The sequence below is a fragment of the Melospiza georgiana genome, chromosome 33 (assembly GCF_028018845.1).
Source record: "Melospiza georgiana isolate bMelGeo1 chromosome 33, bMelGeo1.pri, whole genome shotgun sequence".
In the NCBI taxonomy this organism is placed as follows: Eukaryota; Metazoa; Chordata; class Aves; order Passeriformes; family Passerellidae; genus Melospiza; species Melospiza georgiana.
This window is the reverse complement of record NC_080462.1, coordinates 1,909,288-1,932,306: the sequence shown is the minus strand read 5'-3', so window position 1 is coordinate 1,932,306 and position 23,019 is coordinate 1,909,288. Positions and strand designations below refer to the sequence as shown.

The 23,019-nt window shown below is 65.2% G+C and overlaps 1 protein-coding gene across 1 annotated transcript; it reads left to right on the top strand.

The window, feature by feature from the left end:
* Positions 1–5,379: 5,379 nt before the first annotated feature.
* NECTIN4 (nectin cell adhesion molecule 4) lies at positions 5,380–19,648 on the top strand. The gene is made up of 14 exons (XM_058042646.1): positions 5,380–5,428; positions 8,785–8,807; positions 8,934–8,970; positions 9,200–9,328; positions 9,639–9,661; positions 10,076–10,112; positions 10,205–10,558; positions 11,335–11,625; positions 13,012–13,126; positions 14,515–14,678; positions 16,475–16,622; positions 17,420–17,498; positions 18,098–18,232; positions 19,376–19,648. Exons 1-14 carry the CDS (start codon positions 5,380–5,382, stop codon positions 19,646–19,648), a joined length of 1,857 nt encoding a protein of 618 aa, XP_057898629.1.
* Positions 19,649–23,019: the final 3,371 nt, after the last annotated feature.

The window sequence follows — 23,019 nt, the reverse complement described above, 5'->3', positions numbered from 1 at the left end:
TGCCACGTGCCGGGGGCCCTGTCCCCTCCCTGGGGACAGCGGGACAGACACGGGGACAGCAGGGACAGACACGGGGACAGCAGGGACAGACGGACACGGGGACAGCAGGGACAGATGGACACGGGGACAGGGGCCATGGGCTGCTGACGGCGGGTGAGTCCCAATGTCCCCAATGTCCCCTGTGTCTGTCCCCAGCGTCCCCTCCCCTAGGGATGTCCCCCGTGTCCCCAGAGGTGCCACCCCCATGTAGCCCCTTCCCCCAGGAATGTCCCCACAGGTGTCCCCTGAGGTGCCACCCACGGGCACCCCCATGTCCCCAGAGATGTCCCCGTGGGTGTCCCCTGTGTCCCCATGAGATGATATCCTGGGGATCCTCGTGTCCCCCACAGATGTCCCCACGCTGTCCCTGTGTCTCCATGGCTGTCCCAGTGTCCCCCACAGATGTCCCCACACTGTCCCCACATTTTCTCTGTGTCCCCAAGCCTGTGCCTGTGTCCCCACGCTGTCCCCATGTCCCCAGCTGTCCCCGTGTCCCCTCAGGATGCCACTCGGGGGGTCCCTGTGCGGTGCCACCGGCCTGGCACTGCTGGTGGCCGCCACTGCCACCCCGTTCTGGGCACAGCGCCGGGCACCGGGGGGCACGGCCAGCCTGGGGCTGTGGCACGGCTGCCTCGGGGGACAGTGCCACCCCCATGCCACCACCCCAGGTACGCCGGGCATGGGGACAACGGGGGGGGCATCGCTGTCCCCAATGTCCCCTCCCTGGGTCCCTCTGTAATGTCCCCAGAGATGTCCCCATGGATGTCCCCCAGAGATGTCACCCCCAGAGATGTCCCCATGGGTGTCCCCTGGAGACTGGAGGTGTCTGTCCCCGGTGGTGCCACTCCCAGAGATGTCCCCACGGTGTCCCCAGCGTCCCCTGGCGATGTCACCCACATGCAGGGTGGGAATTTGGGGGGCTCCATCTCTGTCCCCAATGTCCCCAACCCTGGGTGTGTCCCCGTGGTGTCCCCGGTGGTGCCAATGCCAGGGGTGTCCCCAGTGTCCCCCGGAGATGTCACCCCTGTGCGGGGCAGGAATTTGGGAAGGTCCATCCTTGTCCCCAACGTCCCCAACCCTGGGGGTGTCATCTCTGTCCCCGGCGGTGCCACTCCCAGAGATGTCCCCATGGGCGTCCCCCAGAGATGTCACCCCCACGCAGGGCAGCATTCGCGGGGGGTCCATCCAGAGCCGTCCCCGCGGGTGTCCCCTGGATTTGGTCACCGGGGGTGCCACCCTGGTGTCCCCACTCGGTGTCCCCACTCGGTGTCCCCTGCCCAGCTCTCCTGGAGGCCACCCGGGCGCTGCTGCTGCTCTCGGTGGTGGCCGCGGCCGCGGGGCTCGTCCTGGGGCTGCCCCTGGGGCCCGGCGGGGCCCGGCGGGAGCGGGAACGGGCGGCGGGGGCCACGCTGCTGCTGGCAGGTACGTGGGGACAGCGGGGACATCTGGGGACACCGGGGACACGGGGGGACACCGGGGACACCCTGCTGCTGGCAGGTACGTGGGGACACCGGGGACACCGGGGACACGGGGGACACGGGGGGACATGGGGGCCACGCTGCTGCTGGCAGGTACGTGGGGACATCTGGGGACACCGGGGACACGGGGGGACACGGGGGGACATGGGGGACACCCTGCTGCTGGCAGGTACGTGGGGACAGCGGGGACATCTGGGGACACCGGGGACACGGGGGACACCCTGCTGCTGGCTGGTACATGGGGACACCGGGGACACCGGGGACACGGGGGGACATGGGACACGGGGCTTGGGGACTGTCCCCATAGGGGCAGCGCTGGGCTGGGCAGGGTGGGGATTTGGGGACATCGGGGCTGTCCCTGTCCCTGCTGGGAGTGTCACCTCTGTCCTGAGCTGTCCCCTGTCCCCGCAGGGTGGGAATTTGGGGATGATCGGTGTCCCGAAGTGTCCCCTGTCCCTGTTCCATTGTCACTCCTGTCCCGAGCTGTGTCACTCCTGTTCTTGCTGTGCCCTGTCGCTGCTGTCCCCATCCCAAACTGTCCCCTGTCCCCGCCCCATTGTCACTCCTGTCGCCGCTGTCCCCAGGGCTGCTGTCCCTCCTGGGGCTCGGCCTGGGCTCTGGGGGGGCTCTGGCCCTGCTGGGGCCCCCCCGCAGCTCCTGGAGCTTCTCCTGGTCCTTCATCCTGGCCTGGGTGGCGGCGGCGCTGCTGGGATCGGCCGGTACCGGGAACCGGGAACGGGACCGGGAATGGGGGGAACCGGGAACGGGACCGGGAATGGGGGGAACCGGGGGGATCGGCCGGTACCGGCAACGGGAACCGGGAACGGGACCGGGAATGGGGGGAACCGGGACGGGAATGGAGGGGGGGGAAACGGGAACCGGGGGGATCGGCCGGTACCGGGAACGGGAACCGGGAACGGGAACCGGGAATGGGGGGGAACAGGAACGGGAATGGAGGCGGGGGAAACGGGAACCGGGGGGATCGGCCGGTACCGGCAACGGGAACCGGGAACGGGACCGGGAATGGGGGGAACCGGGGGGATCGGCCGGTACCGGCAACGGGAACCGGGAATGGGGGGAACCGGGGGGATCGGCCGGTACCGGCAACGGGAACCGGGAATGGGGGGAACCGGGGGGATCGGCCGGTACCGGCAACGGGAACCGGGAACGGGAACCGGGAATGGGGGAAACAGGAACGGGAATGGAGGCGGGGGAAACGGGAACCGGGGGGATCGGCCGGTACCGGGAACGGGGTGGGGGAAAACTGGGAATGGAGGGGAGAAAACGGGAATGGGAAGGGAAGGGAACGGGGATTGGAGGGAAACGGGAACCGGGGGGATTGGCCGGTACCGGGAACGGGAGCGGGAACGGGAGCGGGAATGGGGGGGGGGTGTGGGGAACGGGAATAGGAGAGGAACGGAGGGGGAAACGGGAACGAGAGGGGGAAATGGGAACGGGGCGGGGAAACGGGAACGGGAGGGGAAAACGGGGAGTCATCGGAACGGTGCGGGGGGAACGGGGATTGAGGGGGGAAAAAAGGGAACGGGGACGGGGGAGCGGGACGGGAACGGGGAGAGAAACGGGAACGGTGCGGGGGAAACGGGGATTTGGGGGGGGATACCGGAACGGGGAGGGGAAAACGGGACTGGGAGGGAACGGGAACGGCGAGGGGAACGGGGATTTGGGGGTCACGGTAACGGGTCCGGGGAACTGGGGGGAAAACGGGAACGGGGATTTGGGGGGGGTCGCTGGAATCCCACTTCCCCCCAGTTTTTGGGGGTAATTTTGGGGTTCCCAGATCCCCCCTTTCCCTCCCCCAGGGATCTTCCACCTCTGCTCCGCTTCCAAGGACCCCTCCCCGGAGAGCTCCGAAGTTGGGGGGTCCTGAGGGGGGTCCCCGTTCCTCCCCCACAATTTTGGGGTCCCCCGCGTGTGCTCAGCTGGGTCTGGCCTCCGCTGACCCCCCCACATTCCCATTCCTGATTTTTCCCCATTTTCCCAATTTTTGCTGTGCCAATAAACGGCCTCCCCCCCATCCCCCCCCACTCCCATTGGGTTTCCCTGGGGGAAATTCGGGGATCCCAAAACTTTTGGGGGTGTCGGTGATGGCGCCCAGGTGTGGGGAGGAACTGGGATGTACTGGGGGGGTAATGGGAAGGGTTCGGGGGGCACTGGGAGGTCCGTGAGGGGTTACTGGGAGCACTGGGAGGGGACAGGAATGGACTGGGGGGGGATACGAGGGGCACTGGGAGCACTGGGAGGTCCATGGGGGGGGGGTACTGGGAGCACTGGGAGGTCCATGGAGGGCACTGGGAGGTCCATGGGGGGGATACTGGGAGCACTGGGAGGTCCATGGGGGGTGACTGGGAGCACTGGGAGGTCCATGGGGGGTTACTGGGAGGGCACTGGGAGGTCCATGGAGCGCACTGGGAGCACTGGGAGGAAACACTGAGTGTCCCATGGGGGTTACTGGGAGCGCTGGGAGGTCCATGGGGGGCACTGGGGGTGCCATGGAAGGCACTGGGAGCACTGGAGGGAACACTGGGAGCACTGGGAGGTCCACGGAGAGCACTGGGAGTACTGGGGGAGCCACGGAGGGCACTGGGAGGGATCGCTGGCAGGTTACTGGGAGCACTGGGAGGGAGCACTGGGAGGTCCATGGGGGGCACTGCAAGCACTGGGCGAGCCATGGAGAGCACTGGGAGTACTGGGAGCACTGGGAGGTCCGTGGAGCGCACCGGGAGTACTGGGGGTGCCATGGAGGGCACTGGGAGCACTGGGGGCACTGGGAGGTCCATGGAGGGCACTGGGAGGGAGCACCGGGAGTACTGGGGGGTTACTGGGAGCACTGGGAGGGAGCACTGGGAGGTCCGTGGAGGGCACTGCCAGCACTGGGGGTGCCATGGAGGGCACTGGGAGCACTGGGAGCACTGGGAGGTCCATGAGGGGCACTGGGAGGGAACACTGGGAGCACTGGGAGGGAGCACTGGGAGGTCCATGGAGCTCACTGGGAGTACTGGGGGTGCCATGGAGGGCACTGGGAGGGGGCACCGGGAGTACTGGGGGGTTACTGGGAGCGCTGGGAGGGAGCACTGCGAGGTCCACGGAGTGCACTGGGAGTACTGGGGGTGCCATGGAGGGCACTGGGAGGGAACCCTGGCAGGTTACTGGGAGCACTGGGAGGGAGCACTGGGAGGTCCATGGGGGGCACTGCAAGCACTGGGGGCACTGGGAGGGAGTACTGGGAGCACTGGGAGTACTGGGAGGTCCATGAGGGGCACTGGGAGTGAACCCTGGCAGGTTACTGGGAGCACTGGGAGGGAGCACTGGGAGGTCCATGGAGGGCACTGGGAGTACTGGGGGCACTGGGAGGGATCGCTGGCAGGTTACTGGGAGCACTGGGAGCGCTCCCGGCCCCGCCGGGTGTGGCCCCACCGCTCCCCCCGCGGCCATCGCCGCTTTAAGGCCGCGCCCTCGGCCCCGCCCCCGGCCGGACCTGCCGGACCGGTCCGGCCCCGCCCCCCGGCCCCGCCCCGCCAGGCCCCGCCCCCCGAGCCCCGCCCCGCCCCGCCCCTGCCCCGGTACCGTCCCGCAGCCGAGCAGCACCGGCCCCTCCGCCGCCACCGGCCCGGCTCGGCCCCGGTCCCGCCCGCTCCGGCCCGGCTCAGCCCGGAGCGCCTCGGTGCCTCCCGGTGCGTCCCGGTACTGCCCGGAGGGAGCCGCCGAGGCCGTGCCCGGTTGTCCCGGCGCTGTCCCGGCGCTGTCCCGGCGGTGCCGGTGGGGCCCGCTCCGGTCCGGATGGTGCTGCCCGGGCCCCGAGCGGCGCCGTGAGCCCGGAGCGCTGCGCATGGAGCCCCGCGGGATGCCCGGGGCGCCCGTGCTCCTGCTCGGCTTCCTGCTCGCCGTCACCGGTAAGGGCCACGGGACACCGGCGCTGGCACCGGCACCGGGATAAACACCGGGATAAAGCCGGGATAAAACCGGGGTAACGACCGGGAGCGGCTGCGAGGGGTCCCGGGAGCGGGAGCGCTTCCCACGTTTCTCCCCGACCGGCGCCGCGGCTCGGGGATACCGGGGGCACCCCGGAGCTCCCGGAGGGGCCGGACCGGGACCGGGAGCGGGATGGGGTGGGGGGGGAGGAAGCGGGGATCCCGCGGAGCGGGGGTTGGGGTGAAACCGGGAGCGGCGGGGGCGCGCGCAGGTGTGCGCGCACACGCGTGTGTGCAGGTGCGCGCGTGTGAGTGCGTGTGTGTACGTGGGAGCGCTCGCGTGTGCACCTGCGGCCCCGCGTGTCCGTCTGTCCGTGCTTAGGGGATGATGATGATGATGATGATGATGATGATGGTGAAGGGGGGGGGGGGGGGAGCAGCGCCTCGGGCGCTTCACACGCGTGTGCGCGCACACCTGCGCGCGTGCCCGTGCGTGCGCACCTGCGCCTCTGCGTGGGCTCCGCTCCCCCCCCCCCCCCCCTCCCCGGGGCACGCGGACCCGTTTGGGGACACCCTGAGTGGAACGGGGGGGGGGGGGGGGACAAACCGTGGGAACCGGGATGGCCCCTGGGGGGGGGTCCCTGCTCTGCCCCGCCCCCCCCCCCTCCTCTCTCCGTGCCTCAGTTTCCCCTGGGGACGCGTGGGAACGGGCTGGGGACCACCCAAGGGTGCTGAGCCCTCCCGGCCCCCACGCGAGACCCGCACCCTATGGGGGGGTTCGGGGGGGTCCCGGTGCCTTGCGGGGGGCGTGGGGCGCACACGCGTGTGCAAGGCGTTCCCACGAGTGTGCAAGGCGTTCCCACGCGTGTGCAAGGCGTTCCCACGCTCGTGCGACCCCTTTTTTTTTGGGTTTTGGGATTTTGGGGGGGGGGTCTCTCCACTCGTGTCCCCCCCATCTCGGCCTGCGGGGACCGGGGGTGGCCCCGCACGTGCGCGCGCGTCCCCGTGGGAAAAAACCGCCCCGAGCGCCTCCCCCCCCCCCCAATCGGGGCTCGACCCCCGTGGGAATTTGGGAGACCCCCCGGGACCCCCCCCAACCCTCGGGACCCCCCCACGGCCGCTGCCGGGGCCGGTTTTGGGCTCTTTCCCCCCCCCCATCCGCCGGCGGGGCGTGGGGGCAGCGGGGCCGGTTCTGCCGGTTCCACGCGCCCGTTCCCACGCGCTCGGGCCCCGCTGGGTGGGGACGCCCCGAGGGGGGGAACCTCCCCACGGAACCCCAGAACCGCCCCACGGCCGCGGGGACCCCCCCAGACCCCTCACGGGACCCCCCCAATCCCACCCCGAGCTCTCCGTTCGCTCTGCGGCGCGGCGGCGCTTGGGGAAACTGAGGCACGTGTGTGTGTGGGGGGGGGTTACGGGGTAATTAATGAAAGGGTTAATGAGTCTGGGGTCCTCGGGGGGTTTAGGGGGTGGGGGGCGTTTTGGGGAGCCCGCGGGGGGCTCGGCGGGGGCGGCACAGGGGGATCCGTCCCGGCCGGTTGGGCTGGACGGGCCGGCCCGGCCGCTTCTGGCGGCGGCGGCGGGGCGGGAACCGCCCCCCAAAACTGCGGACACGCCCCCCAAAACTGCGGACACGCCCCCAAAACTGCGGCCACGCCCCCCAAAACTGCGACCACGCCCACTGCCAAAAATGCACCCCCAAAAATGCACCCAACCCCCACCCTGAGGAGACCCCAAAATCCCGGGCCTCCAAGTCGAACCTAAAGGATCCCAATGAGCCCCAAATCCTGCGCCCCAAAAATGGATCCCAAATCCTGCGCCTCAAATTCTCAACCACAACCCCGCACCCCGAATCTGCACCCCAAATCCTTCTCCTCAAATCCCACACCCCGATTTTGCACCCCAAATCCTTCTCCTCAAATCCCACATCCCGAATTTGCACCCCAAATCCTTCTCCTCAAATCCCACACCCCGAATTTGCACCCCAAATCCTTCTCCTCAAATCCCACATCCCGAATCTGCACCCCAAATCCTTCTCAAATCCCGCACCCCAAATTTGCACCCCAAATCCTTCTCCTCAAATCCCACACCCCAAATCTGCACCCCAAATCCTTCTCAAATCCCGCACCCCAAATTTGCACCCCAAATCCTTCTCCTCAAATCCCACACCCCAAATCTGCACCCCGAATCCTTCTCCTCAAATCCCACATCCCGAATCTGCACCCCAAATCCTTCTCCTCAAATCCCACATCCCGAATCTGCACCCCAAATCCTTCTCCTCAAATCCCACACCCCGAATTTGCACCCCGAACCTTCTCCTCAAATCCCACACCCCGAATCTGCACCCCAAATCCTTCTCCTCAAATCCCACACCCCGAATTTGCACCCCAAATCCTTCTCAAATCCCGCACCCCAAATTTGCACCCCAAATCCTGCACCCCAAACTCGAACCCAAAGGCTTCTAAAGAGCCCCAAATCCCGCACCCCAAATTCTCAACTACAATCCTTCACCCCAAATCCTCTGCTCCACGTTCTACACCCCAAATTCTCAACCACAAACCTGCCCCCCAAAACCTCAGCCAGTCCCCAAAACCGCACCCCAAATACCCTGATAGCCCCCCCAAATCTTGAACCTCCAAACTTGCACCCCACATCCTGTACCCCAAATTCTCAGGCGCAAACCTGCCAGTCCCCAAAACCTCACCCTGAATCTGCACCTCAAATCCCCTGATAGCCCCCTAAAACTTCTCCCCAAGTCTTAAACCCCAAAAGCTGCACCCCAAACACCCAACCAGCCCCCAGACCTGCACCCCCAAATCCTGCACCCCAAAACTTCCCCAGAACCCTAAGGCAATCCCCAGCACTCGGACCCCACATCTGGCACCTCAAATCTGCACCCCAAACCCCAGCCAGGCCCTCAAGCTGAACCCCAAATCCCGCAGGTGTGCCCAGGTGTGCCCTGAGCCCTGTGCAGGTGTGCCCAGATGTGCTGCCACACACCTGGAGCCACCTGAAGTGCCCACAGGTGGTGGCACAAGGGACACGTGGCTGTCCCACAGCCCCCTGCGCCCCTGGGATCGCACCTGGTGCCCACGGGTGGTGGCACAGGTGACACGCTGAGGTCCCCACAGGTGGGGGCAGGTGGAGGTGCCACGTTATTCTGTGCCCCTGCACGTCCCTGTGCCCGCTCAGTGCCACACCTGGTGACACAGCTGTCACATCAGGTGCCACTGCCCTGTCCCAACAGATGGGGGCTGCGTGGAGGTGCCTGTACCCACAGACAGGTGTCACACTCAGGTGTCCCATGTGTCACTCAGGTGTCCCCCATGTCCCCACAGGTGGTGGACGCGTGGAGGTGCCTGTACCCACACTCAGGTGTCACAGGTGCCACACACAAGTGTCACACAGGTGTCCCCCAGGTGTCACTCTCAGGTGTCCCAGGTGCCACACTCAGGTGTCACTCAGGTGTCCCCCCGTGTCCCCACAGGCGGCGGCCGCGTGGTGGTGCCTGTACCCACACTCAGGTGCCACACTCAGGTGTCACTCAGGTGTCACTCAGCTGTCCCCTCATGTCCCCACAGGTGGCGGCTGCGTGGAGGTGCCTGTACCCACACTCAGGTGTCACTCAGGTGTCACTCAGGTGTCACTCAGGTGTCCCCACAGGTGGTGGCTGTGTGGAGGTGCCTGTACCCACACTCAGGTGTCACTCAGGTGTCCCCTAGGTGTCACAGGTGTCCCCATGTGTCCCCACAGGCGGCGGCCGCACGGAGGTGCCTGTACCCACACTCAGGTGTCCCCCAGGTGTCACTCAGCTGTCCCCCCGTGTCCCCACAGGCGGCGGCCGCGTGGAGATGCCTGTACCCACACTCAGGTGTCACTCAGGTGCCACACTCAGGTGTCACTCAGGTGTCACCCAGGTGCCGCACTCAGGTGTCACTCAGGTGTCCCCATGTCCCCACAGGTGGCAGCTGCGTGGAGGTGCCTGTACCCACACTCAGGTGCCACACTCAGGTGTCCCAGGTGTCCCCCAGGTGTCACAGGTGTCCCCCTGTGTGTCCCACAGGTGGCAGCCGCGTGGAGATGCCTGTACCCACACTCAGGTGCCACACTCAGGTGTCACTCAGGTGTCACACTCAGGTGTCACTCAGGTGTCCCCCAGGTGTCTCTCAGCTGTCCCCCCGTGTCCCCACAGGCGGCGGCCGCGTGGAGATGCCTGTACCCACCCTCAGGTGTCACTCAGGTGCCACACTCAGGTGTCACTCAGGTGTCCCCCAGGTGTCACACAGGTGTCCCCCCGTGTCCCCACAGGCAGTGGCTGTGTGGAGGTGCCTGTACCCACACTCAGGTGTCACTCAGGTGCCACACTCAGGTGTCACTCAGGTGTCACTCAGGCGTCACTCAGGTGTCACTCAGGTGTCACTCAGGTGCCACACTCAGGTGTCACTCAGGTGTCACACAGCTGTCCCCCCGTGTCCCCACAGGCGGCGGCCGCGTGGAGGTGCCTGTACCCACACTCAGGTGCCACACTCAGGTGTCACTCAGGCGTCACTCAGGCGTCACTCAGGTGTCACTCAGGTGTCACACTCAGGTCCCCCAGGTATCACAGGTGTCCCCCTGTGTGTCCCACAGGCAGTGGCCACGTGGCGGTGCCTGTACCCACACTCAGGTGCCACACTCAGGTGTCACTCAGGTGCCACACTCAGGTGTCACTCAGGTGTCACACAGGTGTCTCTCAGCTGTCCCCCCGTGTCCCCACAGGCGGCGGCCGCGTGGAGGTGCCGCGCAGCGTGACGGCCGTGCTGGGCCAGGACGTGGTGCTGCCGTGCCGGTACCGGGCGCAGGAGCAGGAGCAGGTGGTGCAGGTGACGTGGCTGAAGCGCGGCGGCGGCGCGGGCGCGGTGCCCGCCGAGGTGGCCGTGCTGAACCCGCAGCACGGCGAGCACGTGCAGGAGCCCTTCGTGGGCCGCGTGCTGCGCCACGGGCACGGCGACCTCGGCGACGGCGCCATCGTGCTGCGCAACGCCGTGCAGGGCGACGAGGGCGACTACGAGTGCCACCTGATCACCTTCCCCATGGGCAACTTCGAGGGGCGCCTCACGCTCAGGGTGCTCGGTGAGCGAGGGAACGGGGGGCACGGGGATGTGTGGGACACGTGGGGCACGAGGCACGTGTGGGACACGGGGGACATGGGGAACATGGGACAGGGATGTGGGGCACAGGGGGCATAGAGCAAGTGGCACATGGGGCACATGGGGCAAGGGACTTGGGACACAGGGGCCGTGGGGCACATGGGACAGGGGGCATATGGGACAGGGGATATGGAGCATGTAGGGCATGGGGGGCAGATGGGACACAGGGGACATGGGACAGGGATGTGGGGCACAGGGGCCATGGGGCACATGGGACATGTGGGACACAGTATACGGGACAGGGATGTGGAGCACAGGGGATTGAGGGGGACGTAGGGGGGTGTTGGGGATGTGGGGGCACATTTGGGGACATGTGGCTTGACAGGGGACACGTGGGACAGAAGACGTGGCACGCAGGGCATGTGGGATGTATGGGGACACAGGGGACATGGAGTATGGGGGGCACAGGGGACGTGGGGCATGTGGGACATTTGGAACATGAAGGGTATGGGAGGTGTAGAGGACATGGGGGACATGAGGGCATGGGGCACATGAGGTGTGTGGGACCGGGGACATGGGGCACATGGGACATGGGGCACATGGAGGGCAGAGGGGACACCATGGGCATGGACGATTTGAGGACTCTGGGTACACAGAAGGCACTGGGGACGCAACGGTGCCACGTACACACCCCACACACCAATAACCCCCCCCAGACCACCACCACCTGTGCCCCTAACCACCCCGTCCCCCCGCCAGTGCCACCGCTGCCCATCCTGAACCCGGGCCCGCCGCTGGAGGAGGGTCAGGGCCGGACGCTGGCGGCCTCGTGCACGGCCGAGGGCAGCCCGGTGCCGTCGGTGCGCTGGGAGACCGAGGTGCGCGGCACCAACGCCACGCGGCGCTCGGCCCACGCGCGCTCCGCCTCCGTCACCAGCGAGTTCTTCCTGGTGCCCGGGCGCAGCATGAACGGCAAGAGCCTCACCTGCGTGGTGGCACACCCCGGCCTGCGCCACGAGAAGAGGATCACGCACACGCTCAGCGTCGCCTGTGCGCCAGCGGGCAGTGATGGGGGCGTGGGGGGCGTTGGGGATGATGGGGGGTGTTGGGGGCATTGGGGGTGTGGAGAGTGTTGGGGACATGGAGGGTGTTGGGGACATTGGGGGTGATGGGGGACATGGGGGGTGTTGGTAACACTGGGGGTGATGGGGAGTGTGGGAGGTATTTGGGACATGGGGGGCATTGGGGACATGGAGGGTACTGGGGATGTGGGAAGTGTTGGGGGTGTAGGAGGTGTTGGGGACATGGAGGGCATTGGGGACACGGGGGGATGTTGGGGACATGGGGAGTGTGGAGAGCTCTGGGGACATGGGGGACATTGGGGATGTGGAGAGTGTTGGGGACATGGAGGGTGTTGGGGACATTGAGGGTGATGGGGGATGTGGGAGGTGTTGGGGACATGGGGGACATGGCAGGGCATTGGGGGCATGGGGGTTGACAGGGGACACAGAGGGTGTTGGGGACATGGGGAGTGTGGAGAGCTCTGGGGACATGGGGGACATTGGGGACATGGGGGACATTGGGGTTGACAGTAGACATGTGGGCATTGGAGACATGGAAGGTGTTGGGGACATGGAGGGCTTTGGGGACATGGAGGCTTTTGGAAACATGATGGGCATTGGGGACACGGGGGTTGACAGGGGACATGGAGTGTGTTGGGGACATGGGGAGTGTGGAGAGCTCTGGGGACATGGGGGACATTGGGGATGTGGAGAGTGTTGGGGACACGGGGGACATTGGGGACATGGCAGGGCACTGGGGACACGGGGGTTGACAGGGGACATGGAGTGTGTTGGGGACATGGGGGGCATTGGAGACGAGGGGTCTGTGGAGGGCATTGGGGACATGGAGGGTGTTGGGGACATGGGGGACACTGGAGACATGGGGGCATTGGGGACATGGAGGACACTGGGGACATGTGAGACATGGAGGGCTTTGGGGACACGATGGGCACTGGGGACATGGAGAGCCTTGAGGGACACGGAGGCGTTGGGGATATCGAGAGGTGTGGAGGACACTGGGGACACGGAGGGTGTTGGGGACATCCTGGGCACAGGGGACATGGAGGGTGAGGGTGGCACTGGGGACATGGGGGACATTGTGAACATGGAAATCATGGGGAGCACTGAGGACTTTGGGGGCACTGGGCAGGTGGAGGGTGTTGGGGACATGGGGCACACAGGTGGCATTGGGAGTGTGGGGACACAGGTGACACTGGGGGACGCTGGCACGGAGGACCTTGGGGACACGGAGGGTGGGACATTGGGCATGGGGAGGATGAGGGACACAGGGGGACACCGTGGCCATGGGGGGCACAGCGGGGCTGTGGGACCTTGTCCCCTGACTGTCCCCTGACTGTCCCCTGGGTGTCCCCAGACCTGTCGGACGCGTCGGTGCTGGGCCACACGGCCGAGTGGCAGGAGGGGATGGAGGGGGCAGCGCTGACCTGCCTGGGGGACGGCAACCCCCCCCCGACCTTCAACTGGACACGGTGAGGCCACTGTCCCCCCCTGTCCCCCCCTGTCCCCCCCTGTCACCTCCCCGTGGCCCCCTGCCCTGTGTCCCCTTGCCCGTGTCACTGTCCCTGCCATGTCCGTGTCCCGTGGCCCTGCTGTGTCCCTGCTGCCTGTGTTGGTTCCTCCCTGTTCTTGCCCCTGTCCCCACGTGTCCCTGTTGTGTCACCCCTGTCCCTGCCACATCCTCTTGTACCTGCCATGTCCCTGTTGTGTCACCCTTGTCCCCCCCGTCCCTTCCATGTCCCCTGCTCCTGCCACATCCCCCTGCTGCAGTGCCATGTCCCTCCTGTCCCTGCCACATCCCCCAGTCCCTTCCATGTCCCCCTGTCCCTGCTGTGTCACCCCTGTCCCTGCCACATCCCCCTGTCCCTTTTCCATGTCCCCCTGTCCCTGTGCCACATCTCCCTAACTTCCACGTCCCTCTGTCCCTGCCATGTCCCTCTGTCCCTTCCACATCCCCCTGTCCCTTCCATGTCCCCCTGTCCCTGTGCCACATCCTCCTGTGCCACATCCCTCTGTCCCTTCCATGTCCCTGCTGTGTCACCCTGTCACATCCCCCTGTCCCTTCCACGTCCCCCAGTCTCTGCCACATCCCCTTGTCCTTGTGCCGTGTCCCCCTGTCCCTGTCCCACCTCGCCACCCCCGTCGTGCCCCCGCCCGTGCCGTCCCGGTGCCGGTGCCGCCGTGGCTGGGCCTGGCAGGGCCTGGCAGTGCCGCGTGCCCGGGCAGGCCCGGCTGGGCGGCACCCGTGGGAACCGGCACGGCGCCTGTGATGGCACCGACGGCACCGCCCGGGGCTGTCACCGGGGGAGTCACCGGGATTGTCACTGGGAGGTGTCACCAGGGGCTGTCACCGAGGGGGTGTCATCAGGGGCTGTCACCAGGGGGTGTCACCGGGGCAGTGACCAAGGAATGTCACTGGGGGCTGTCACTGGAGTTGTCACCGGGAGATGCCACCGGGGCTGACACCGGCGACTGACACTGGGGTGGTCACTGAGGGTTGTGACCGGGAGATGTCACCGAGGGTTGGCAGCGGGGCTGTCGAGGGGAGATGTCACCAGGGCTGTCACTGGGGTTGTCACCAGGAGGTGTCGCTAGGGGCAGTCACTGCTGTCTGCCACTAGGGACGGTCACAGACGGTTGTCACCAGGAGATGTCACCAGGAGATATCACTGGGGTTGACACCAGGGTCTGACTCCGGGGTGGTCACCTGGGGGTGTCACTGCAACTGTCACCGCGGCTGACGCTGGAGATTGTCACTGGGGCTGTCACCGGGGATTGTCACTGGGCCTGCCACTGGAAGATGTCACCAGGACTGTCGTGGTGAGATGTCACCGTGGCTGACCCCAGGCTGTCCCCGCAGGGTGGACGCGCCGCTGCCCGCGGGTGTCAGGGTCAAGGGGGACACGCTGCTGTTCCAGCGGCCGCTGGCCGTGGCCGACGCCGGTGACTACGTGTGCCGGGTGTCCAACCGGGTGGCCGCCAAGGAGGCCCGGGCCAACGTCAGCATCCGGGGACGCGCCACAGGTGGGGACAGGGACAGGGGGGCACCTGGGTGGGCATGGCAGAAGGGAGAGTGTGGTGAGGGGAGTGCTGGGCTTGGTTTCTGCATCTGTCTGTATGTCCATCCATCCATCCATCCATCCATCCATCCATCCATCCATCCATCCATCCATCCATCATCCATTCATTCATTCATCCATTCATCGACTCATCCCTCTGTCCACTCATCTGTCCATCCATTCATCCGCTCATCCACCCACCCCTCTGTCTGTCCACGCATCCATTCATTCACTCATCCACCCACCCATCTGTCCATCTGTCCATCCACACACCCGTTCATTCACTCATCCATCTGTCTGTCCCTCCCACCCTGTGCCCATCCCACCAAGGTCCATCCCTCTTCCACGCCCGTCCACTCATTGTGTGCTCACCCAGCCCGGCTTTACTCACTGCCTGCTCACGCCCGCCCTGCCGTTCCCTCGCCCGCCCTTCCGTCCACTCATCCGTCCTTCTGTCTGCTCATCCGTCCTTCTGTCCACTCATCTGTCTTTCCGTCCACTCCTCTGTCCTTCTGTCCACTCATCCACCCTCCTTCCACTCCTCCATCCTTCTGTCCACTCCTCTGTCCTTCTGTCCACTCATCCACCCTCCTTCCACTCCTCCATCCTTCCGTCCACTCATCCGTCCTTCTGTCCACTCCTCCATCCTTCTGTCCACTCCTCCATCTTTCTGTCCATTCATCCACCCTTCCGTCCACTCCTCTGTCCTTCTGTCCACTCATCCGTCCTTCTGTCCATTCATCCATCCTTCCGTCCACTCCTCCATCCTTCCGTCCACTCCTCCATCCTTCCGTCCACTCCTCCATCCTTCTGTCCATTCATCCATCCTTCCGTCCTTTCCTCTGTCCTTCTGTCCACTCCTCCTCCACCCTTCTGCCCACTCATCCATCTTTCTGTCCACTCATCTGCCCTTCCGTCCACTCGCCCATCTGGTCGTGCCTCCAGATTCCTGCTTATCCGTCCATCTGTCCATCCATCCTTCTGTCCGTCCCTCTGACGCCTCTCACTGTCCATCCCCACCCACTGGTCATGGGCTTGTCCATCTGTCCGTTTGTCCGTCCTCCCACCCCTGGATGTCCTCGTCAGTCCATCTGATCATGGACACCCCTCTATCCATCCATGGATGGACTTGTCCATCTGTCTGTCCATCTGCCCATCCATGGATTGTCCATCTGTCCCTCTGACACCTCTTGCTGTCCATCCTCACCCACTGGTCACCCACCCACCCACCATCCCACATCATCTTTTGGGGGTCCCCTGACCCCTTTGAGGTCTCCCCTAGTTCAGGGTGTCCCCTGACCCCTGGTTTGGGGGTCTCCCATGGTTTGGGGTGTTCCCTGACCCTTGTGGCGTCTCCCCCAGTTTGGGGTGTCCCTCCTTGGGTGTTCCCCCTGGTTTGGGTGCCCCCTGACCCTTGTGGAGTGCCCGCTGGTTCAGGGTGTCCCCTGTGGGGTGTCCCCCTTGATTTGGGATGTCCTCTGACCCCTGTGGGGTGTCCCCATGGTTCGGGGTGTCCCCAGACCCTTGTGGGGTGTCCCCCTGGTTGAGGCTGTCCCCTTTGGGGTGTCCCCCTCATTTCGGGTGCCCCCTGGCCCTTGTGGGGTGTCCCCCTGTTTCGGGTGCCCCGTGACCCCTGCTTTGGGGTCTCCCCCTGATTTGGGATGTCCCCCGACCGCTGTGGGGTGTCCCCCTGGTTCGGGGTGTCCTCCGTGGGGCGTCCCCCCGTTTCGGGGTGCCCCTGACCCCTGTGGGCTCCCCCAGAGGACACGGTGCGCCGCGTGGACCTGGTGTCGGCCTCGGTGGTGGTGGTCGGGGTCATCGCCGCCGTCCTGCTCTGCGTCCTCGTCATCGTCGTGGTGGTGATGACGCTGTACCACAAACGCAAAACACAGCGCATCTCCGAGAAATAGTAAGGGAGGGGACATGAGGGGACATTGGGGGTATGGAGGGACATGGGGACACGGGGGGACAAGGAGGGACAGAGGGGACATGAGGAGACATTGGGGGCACAGGTACATGGAGGGACATGGATGGACGTGAAGGGGCTTTGGGAGTCACAGGTGCACGGAAGGACATAGGGGACATGGAGGGGGACACGGGGGGGACACGGGGGGGACACAGGTACATGGAGAGACATGGGGACATGGATGGACATTGGGGGACATGGGGGCCATGGGGACATGGGGGACAATGGGGGACATTGAGGAACACAGGTACATGGACGGACTTGGGGACATGGATGGACATGGAGGGACACAAGGGACATGGGGACTTGGGGGACAATGGGGGACATTGAGGAACACAGGTACATGGAGAGACATGGGGACATGGATGGACATTGGGGGACATGGATGGACATTGGGGGACATGGGGGACAATGGGGGACATTGAGGAACACAGCTACATGGAGGGACTTGGGGACATGGATGGACATGGGGGACAGGAGTCAATGGGAGACAGGATGGACACAAGGACATGGAAGATGCAGGGGGACACATGGGGACATAGACGACAGATGGGGACATGGGATAGAGGATATGGCAGGACATGAGGGACACGGGGGACACAGTGGGACAAGAGAGGACATGGTGCACACGAGGGACAGGGGTGACACGGGATGTGGGACATGGACATGGCCACGAGGGGACATTGGGGGATACTGGGGGATGACACGGGGCCGGCGCTGAGTGTCCCCCGTGTCCCCAGCGAGGAGGAGCTGACGCTGACCCGGGAAAATTCCATCCGGAGGCTCCACTCCAGCCACAGCAGCGACCCCCGGGCACAGGTGGGGACACGGAAACGGGGGGGACTTGGGGGGCAGGGGGTGGGGGGTGCAGGGCCTTGGGGTGCCCAAGGAAGGGGGATTGGGTTGGGCTGTGGGGGGTCCGTGGGGTCAAACCATGCGGTGTCCATGGGGTGTCTGTGGGGTCTCCATGGGGTCAAACTGGGGGATGTCCATGGAGGATCCATGGGGTCAGGCTGTGGGGTGTCCATGGGGTCTCCATGGGGTCAAACTGGGGGATGTCCATGGAGGATCCATGGGGTCAGGCTGTGGGGTGTCCATGGGGTCAGACTTTGAGGTGTCCATGGAATGTCCATGGGGTGTCCATGGGGTCAGACTTTGAGGTGTCCATGGGGTGTCCATGGGGTCAAACTGGGGGATGTCCATGGAGGATCCATGGGGTGTCCATGGGGTCAGGTTTTTGGAGTGTTCATGGGGTGTCCATGGAATGTCCATGGAGTGTCCATGGAATCAAACTATGGGGTGTCTATGGAATGTCTGTGGGGTGTCCATGGGGTGTCCATGGGGTCAGACTTTGGGGTGTCTGGGGGTGTCTGTGGGGTGTCCTTGGTGTGCCCTGGGCGCTGACCATCCCGTCCCAGCTGGAGGAGACGCTGCAGCTGCGCACGGAGAGTCGTCAGGGCAGCCTGAGGGGGGACAGCCTGCGAGGGGACAGCCTGAGGGGGGACAGCCTGAGAGGGGACAGTCTGCGTGGCACCAGCATCTGCTCCGCCATGGTGAGACACGGGGGACACCAGGGACACAGGGTCACCGTGTTCCTGGGGGTGTCCCTGTCCCCAGTGGCACCCATGTCCCCCACAATGATGTCCGTGTCCCCATGGTGCCCCTGTCCTCATTGGTGTCCCTGTCCTTCCCCTTGTTCTGATCATGTCCCCATGGTGGCCATGTCCCCACTGGTCCCTGTGTCCCCATGGTGGCCATGGCCCTGGTGGCACCCATGTCCCCAGCAGTGTCTGTGTCCCCATCAGTGCCCATATCCCCATTGGTCCCCATGGTTCCAATGTCCCCACGGTGCCCATGTCCCAATGTCCCCACAGTGCCCATGTCCCCATTTGTCCCCATGTCCCCATTGGTGCCAATGTCCCCATGGTTCCAATGGTGCCCGTGTCCCCATCGGTCCCTGTGTCCCCATCAATGCCATGTCACCACGGTCCCCATGTCCCCACCTGTCTCATTGGTCCCCGCTGGTCCCTGTGTCCCCATTGGTCCCCATGTCCCCAGTGGTCCCTATGTCCCCATGGTGACCATATCCCCATGTCACCCACGTCCCCACGGTCCCCATTGGTCCCCATATCCCAATTGTCCCCATTGCTCGCCATGTCTCCACTGATCTCATTGGTCCCCATTTGTCCCCATGTCCCCATGGACCCCACGTCTCCACAGTGCCCGTGTCCCCATTGGTCCCCATGTCCTCACTGGTGTCATTGGTACCCATTTGTCCCCATGGTTCCAATGCCCCCTTTGGTCCCCATTGGTCCCCATATCCCAATTGTCCCCATGGACCCCACATCTCCACAGTGCCCATGTCCCCATTGGTCCTCATGTCCCCACTGATCCCCATGTCCTCACTGGTGTCATTGGTCCCCATTTGTCCCCACTGGTCCCCATGTCCCCACTGGTCCCCATGTCCCCATTGGTCCCCATGTCCTCACTGGTGTCATTGGTACCCATTTGTCCCCATGGTTCCAATGCCCCCTTTGGTCCCCATGTCCCCACTGGTCCCCATGTCCCCTTTGGTCCCCATGTCCCCACTGGTCCCCATGTCCCCAGCAGTGCCCATGTCCCCTTTGGTCCCCATGTCCCCACCAATCCCCACCCCACACCCGGTGGCACCCCTGACGTGTCCCTTTTGTCCCCAGAGCGAGGAGCCCGAGGGCCGCAGCTACTCCACGCTCTCCACGGTGCGGGAGATCGAGACGCAGACCGACGTCCCCGTGGTTGTCCCCGCTGTCCCCGCGGTGCCGCCGGCGCCCGGCGGGAAGGAGCCCAAGGAGGAGGAGGAGGAGGGTGGGGGCGGCGGGGGGGACCCCATCAAGGCGGCCATGACGCACTTTGTGCAGGAGAACGGCATGCTGCAGGCCAAGCCCAGCTCCAACGGCATCTACATCAACGGCCGCGGCCACCTGGTGTGAGCCGGGCCCCGGGGGGACGCCTGGGGACACCTGGGGACACCTGGGGACAGCCAGCCCCCCTTGTGCCCGCCCGGCTCTGTCCCCACTGCTCCGGTCCCCGGGTGTCACCTCCCTGCTGGTGTGGGGTCAAGGATGGACTTCAGTCCCCCGGTGTCACCTCCCTGCTGGTGTGGGGACAAGGGCAGTGGCCCAGAACTGTCACCTCCCTGCTGGTGTGGGGTCAGGATGGACTCTGGTCCTTGGTGTCACCTCCTTGCTGCTGTGGGGCTGAGGACAAGGATGGACTCTTGTCCCCAAGTGTCACCTCCCTGGCGTGGGGTCAAGGATGGACTTCAGTCCCCCGGTGTCACCTCCCTGTTGGTGTCACCTCCCTGCTGTGTCACCTCCCTGCTGGTGTGGGGTCAAGGACAGCGCCCCAGAACTGTCACCTCCCTGCTGGTGTGGGGACAAGGATGGACTCTGGTCCCCAAATGTCACCTCCCAGTGGTGTGGGGTTGGGGACAAGGACAGTGTCACCTCTCTGCTGGTGTGGGGTCAAGGATGGACTCTGGTTCCCAAATGTCACCTCCCTGCTGGTGTGGGGACAAGGATGGATTTCAGTCCCCAAGTGTCACCTCCCTGCTGGCACATGGAGTTGGGGACACCACCAAGCCCCAGGACATTCTTCGGTCCCCGAGTGTCACCTTGCTGCTGGCACAGGCTTGGGGACACCACCAAGGAGCTCAAGGACATTCTCTGGTAACCCCAAGTGTCACCTCCCTGCTTCAGAGATGGACTCTGGTCCCCAAGTGCCACCGCCCTGCTGTCACAGCCTTGGGGATGAGCCCCAGGACAAGCTCCTGTCCCCAAGTGTCCCCTCCCTGCTGGTGTGGGGTCAAGGATGGACTCCGGTCCTCAAGTGCCACCTCCCTGCCATCACAGGACTGGGGACAAGCCCCAGGACAAGCTCCTGTCCCCTGGTGCCACCCAAGCAGGGGCTGGGGACACTCGTGGTGACATCGGGGACCCCCCCAGGACCCCCCAAACTCCCCAAAACCGAGCGGGGTCGGAGACCCCGTGTCCCCCCCAAAACCCCCCGGGCTGGGTGGCACCGAGGACAGCCGTGTCCCCTCCCCCATGGGGTGGTGGCCCTTGGGGACAGCCGTGTCCCCTCCCCCCCGGGTGGGGGAGGGGCTGTACAGCCGTGTATAGACCCTGTAAATAAAGGACCCGCGGGACTGGGACCCGTGTGACACCTTGGGGACGACGGGGACACCGGGGGGACACTGAGACACACGGGTGACTGGCATGGGTGACATGGGGGTGACGCTGAGACATGGGGTGACACGGTAACGCACAGGTGACATGGGTGACAGCGAGACACACGGGTGACACGGGGATGGCATTGGTGACACGGTGACACGGGAGTGACACTGAGATAGGCGGGTGACATGGTAACACACAGGTGACACACGGGTGGCATGGGTGACACGGTGACGTGGGGGTGACACTGAGACATGTGGGTGACACGGTAACGCACAGGTGACACGGGGGTGACATGGGTAACAGCGAGACACACAGGTGACACGGGTAATGTGGGTGACACGGGGATGGCATTGGTGACACAGTGACACAGGAGTGACACCGAGACAGGCGGGTGACAACAGGTGACACGGGGGTGACATGGGTGACAGCGAGACACACGGGTGACACGGGTAATGTGGGTGACACGGGAGTGACACCGAGACAGGCGGGTGACATGGTAACACACAGGTGACACACGGGTGGCATGGGTGACGTGGTGACATGAGGTGACACTGAGACACACGGGTGACACAGACGTGTAGGTGACATGCATTTGGCGCAGTGGCACATGGGTGATATGTGGGTGGCACGGGGATGGCACTGAGACACAGAGGTGACACGGGGGTGACACAGGGTAGACATGGGGGTGACACTGAGACATGTGGGTGACAAAGGTGACACAGGGGTGACACAGGGCTGGCACTGTGGGCCGGAGTGGGGTGGAGGTGCAGATGAGCTGGTGGGGGGGCAGGGGACTGTGCAAGGGGGTGTGCAAGGATGTCCTCAGGTGTGCCCAGATGTCCCCAAATATCCCCAGGTGTGTCCCCACGTGTGGTCAAATGCCCCCAGATGTGCCCAAGTGATTCCAGGTGTGTCATACACATTGGCCTGTCCCTGTCCCCAGGGTGTGTCCCTCACACACTCAGGTGTCCCCAGGTGTGTCCCTCACACACTCAGGTGTCCCTCACACACTCAGGTGTCCCTTGCACACTCAGGTGTCCCCAGGTGTGTCCCTCACACACTCAGGTGTCCCTCACACACTCAGGTGTCCCCAGGCCGTGTCCCTCACACACTCAGGTGTCCCTCACACACTCAGGTGTCCCCAGGCCGTGTCCCTCACACACTCAGGTGTCCCCAGGTGTGTCCCTCACACACTCAGGTGTCCCCAGGTGTGTCCCTCACACACTCAGGTGTCCCTCACACACTCAGGTGTCCCTTGCACACTCAGGTGTCCCCAGGTGTGTCCCTCACACACTCAGGTGTCCCTCACACACTCAGGTGTCCCCAGGCCATGTCCCTCACACACCCAGGTGTCCCCAGGTGTGTCCCTCACACACTCAGGTGTCCCCAGGCCGTGTCCCTCACACACTCAGGTGTCCCTCACACACTCAGGTGTCCCCAGGTGTGTCCCTCACACACTCAGGTGTCCCTCACACACCCAGGTGTCCCCAGGCCATGTCCCTCACACACTCAGGTGTCCCTCACACACTCAGGTGTCCCTAGGCCGTGTCCCTCACACACTCAGGTGTCCCCAGGCCATGTCCCTCACACACTCACACCTCCCCTGTCCCCAGGGCGTGCCCCTTGCACACGCGTGTGCGCAGGCGTCCCCGCCCTCGCTGTGGTTTCGCTGTGGCCGCGGGGAGCAGGAAGCGCCTCGAGCGCGGCCTCCGCCTTCCTGCCACCCCCGCGGGGACAGCGCCGGGACCCCCCTGGCGTGGCCCCCGCGCCCCCGGCCGTGTCCCCCGCGCTGTCCCCGGCGCTGTCCCCGCGTCCCCATGTCCCTGGCGCTCAAGGCCCGGCAGCGGGCGAGGCGCAAGGGCGGCTCCCGGGAGCGCCTCTTCGGCTGCGACCTCCAGGAGCATCTCCAGCGCTCGGGGCAGGACGGTGAGTGCCACCACCCTCCCCGAGCCCCCCAGGGGACAGCGGGGCCACCAGGGCCACCGTGGGAAGCCGGGAAGGGGCCCCCGAGGGGACTCGGAGGGGACTTGCGCCACCCGTTGCGTCACCGGGGCTCCAGGAAGCGTCGCGGCCACCGAGGCTCGGCCGGGATTTGGGGGGGTTGGAGCTCGCTGGGGCTCCAATCT